This window comes from Aureococcus anophagefferens (genome assembly GCF_000186865.1).
Source record: "Aureococcus anophagefferens unplaced genomic scaffold AURANscaffold_830, whole genome shotgun sequence".
In the NCBI taxonomy this organism is placed as follows: Eukaryota; class Pelagophyceae; order Pelagomonadales; family Pelagomonadaceae; genus Aureococcus; species Aureococcus anophagefferens.
Genome location: NW_008706110.1, coordinates 2,753 through 4,314, shown reverse-complemented (window position 1 = coordinate 4,314; position 1,562 = coordinate 2,753). Strand labels below are relative to the sequence as shown.

Here is a 1,562-nt window from a genome sequence, read left to right as displayed (position 1 = left end):
CGCGAGCCGGAGCTGGCCGCCGCCGCGGCTCACGACGTCGACGGCCGTCGCGTCCATGCGCATGTCCGCGCGGTGGCGCTGGATGTCCGTCAGCGCGTCGTTGATGAGCGAGATCGTGATGAGGAACATCAGCGGGCCGAGCGTCGTGTAGGACGTGTAGGGAGAGTTGAACGCGCCCGTGACCTCCGCGAACATCATGAGCATGCCGTTGAGCAGAAAGTAGAGGTTCGCCACGCGCCGGAACTGGGCGAAGAGGGCCAGCGGCAGGAAGTTGAGCAGGGTGAACTTGGCCGTCACGAGGCGGTTGTGCGGCGCGTGGCCCGCGTTGGAGGCGCCGATCTTCACGAGCCGCGTCTTCACGCCGCCGGCGCCGCCCATGGTCGCCGCGCCGGTGGCCGCCGGCAGCACCAGCACAATGGTACCGCCGGCGGAGCCGCCCGCCCACGACGACGGGGGCGGGCGTACAATGCCAGGGCAGCAGTGTCGGCGCGTTTTTTACGCCGCGCCTTGACGCTGGTAGTATCAACGTCAACGCGACCGCGGTGCTAGGTTCCACTTTACTTAAAAACCTGCGACGGTCCGGGGGCAGGTTTTTCGGGTTTTACTTTGACGGTGATTCGCCGCCGGCGAGTTTACTGCCGGGCCGGTTTTTCGGCGGCCGAGAGGCCCTTCAAGCCGTGGCGTCCCGCGTACTACGCGGCGCGCGTGACGCGCGGGAACGACCGAAATCAACTCTGCTTCATTGGCGCGGATATTACGGCGCTTCGCGGTTCCTCCTGCGAGGACGGCGCTGGTTGTGTAGGGGCTTGGCAGCCAGTTATATCGTAGTTTACTTCAAGTTGAGGTAAAACTTTACTTCAATTTACCACAGAAACTCGCCGTTTCCCGCAACTAGCGGCGCCGGCAAGTCGAGTTGCGGCAAACGAAAAACCTGCGACGCCTCCGGCAAAGCAAGTAAACCTGCACCTGCCGGCGAATTACGGCAGTAAAGTGGAACCTAGCCGCGGTGCCGACCGGGTGAAGCGGGGCCGTCGAAGCGCGCGACTTCGAAGCGCGCGCCCGCGGTCGGACCCCCGTACGACGCGCGACCCCCCCCCGCGGGCTCGCCCGTCCGCGCACCGGGCCCCCTTACGTCCGCGCGCCGCGGGCCGCGGGCCGCCCTAGAAGAGCCGCGCCGCGGTGTCGTTGGCCAGCTTGAAGAGGGCGAAGGTGCCGCCGACGATCGCGAGGAGGGACGTGAGGAAGTCGTACCACTTGACGCGGACCGTGTCGACGACGACGGCCATGGGCGAGATGTCGTAGGAGAAGCGCGCCTCCGGCGGGACGTGCTCGGCGTACTTGAGGAGGTGGTGGCTGTGGAGCGTCTGGAAGGCCGCGAAGCGGTCGCGCCAGAAGACGCCGAGGTTGTACTTCGTGGGCACGATGTGGACGAAGTGCTGGTAGGCGTAGTGGTAGTCGTCGTGGTAGTAGTCCTCGCCGTCGAGCGTGTCCGTGCGCGCGTGGCGCACGTCGATGGTCGCGAGCTTGCGGTGCTGCGCGTCCGTGAGGGGCACGCCGAAGCT

The 1,562-nt window shown here is 66.4% G+C and overlaps 2 protein-coding genes across 2 annotated transcripts in view; both read right to left on the bottom strand.

Moving 5' to 3' along the window:
• Positions 1 to 9: 9 nt before the first annotated feature.
• Positions 10 to 378, bottom strand: AURANDRAFT_35421 (hypothetical protein; the record flags this gene model as incomplete). Its single annotated transcript, XM_009044798.1, has 1 exon — positions 10 to 378. A coding segment is annotated over one exon (369 nt), but the record flags the coding sequence as incomplete, so codon positions are not given.
• Positions 379 to 1,160: 782 nt separating this feature from the next.
• The window catches only part of AURANDRAFT_69049 (hypothetical protein), a gene marked incomplete at both ends in the record, with an annotated part of 2,485 nt that continues 2,083 nt past the window's right edge, over positions 1,161 to 1,562 (bottom strand). The window contains one exon of the mRNA XM_009044797.1: positions 1,161 to 1,532. Coding sequence (XP_009043045.1) covers positions 1,161 to 1,532 — 372 coding nt within the window. The remainder of the gene's footprint in view (positions 1,533 to 1,562) is intronic.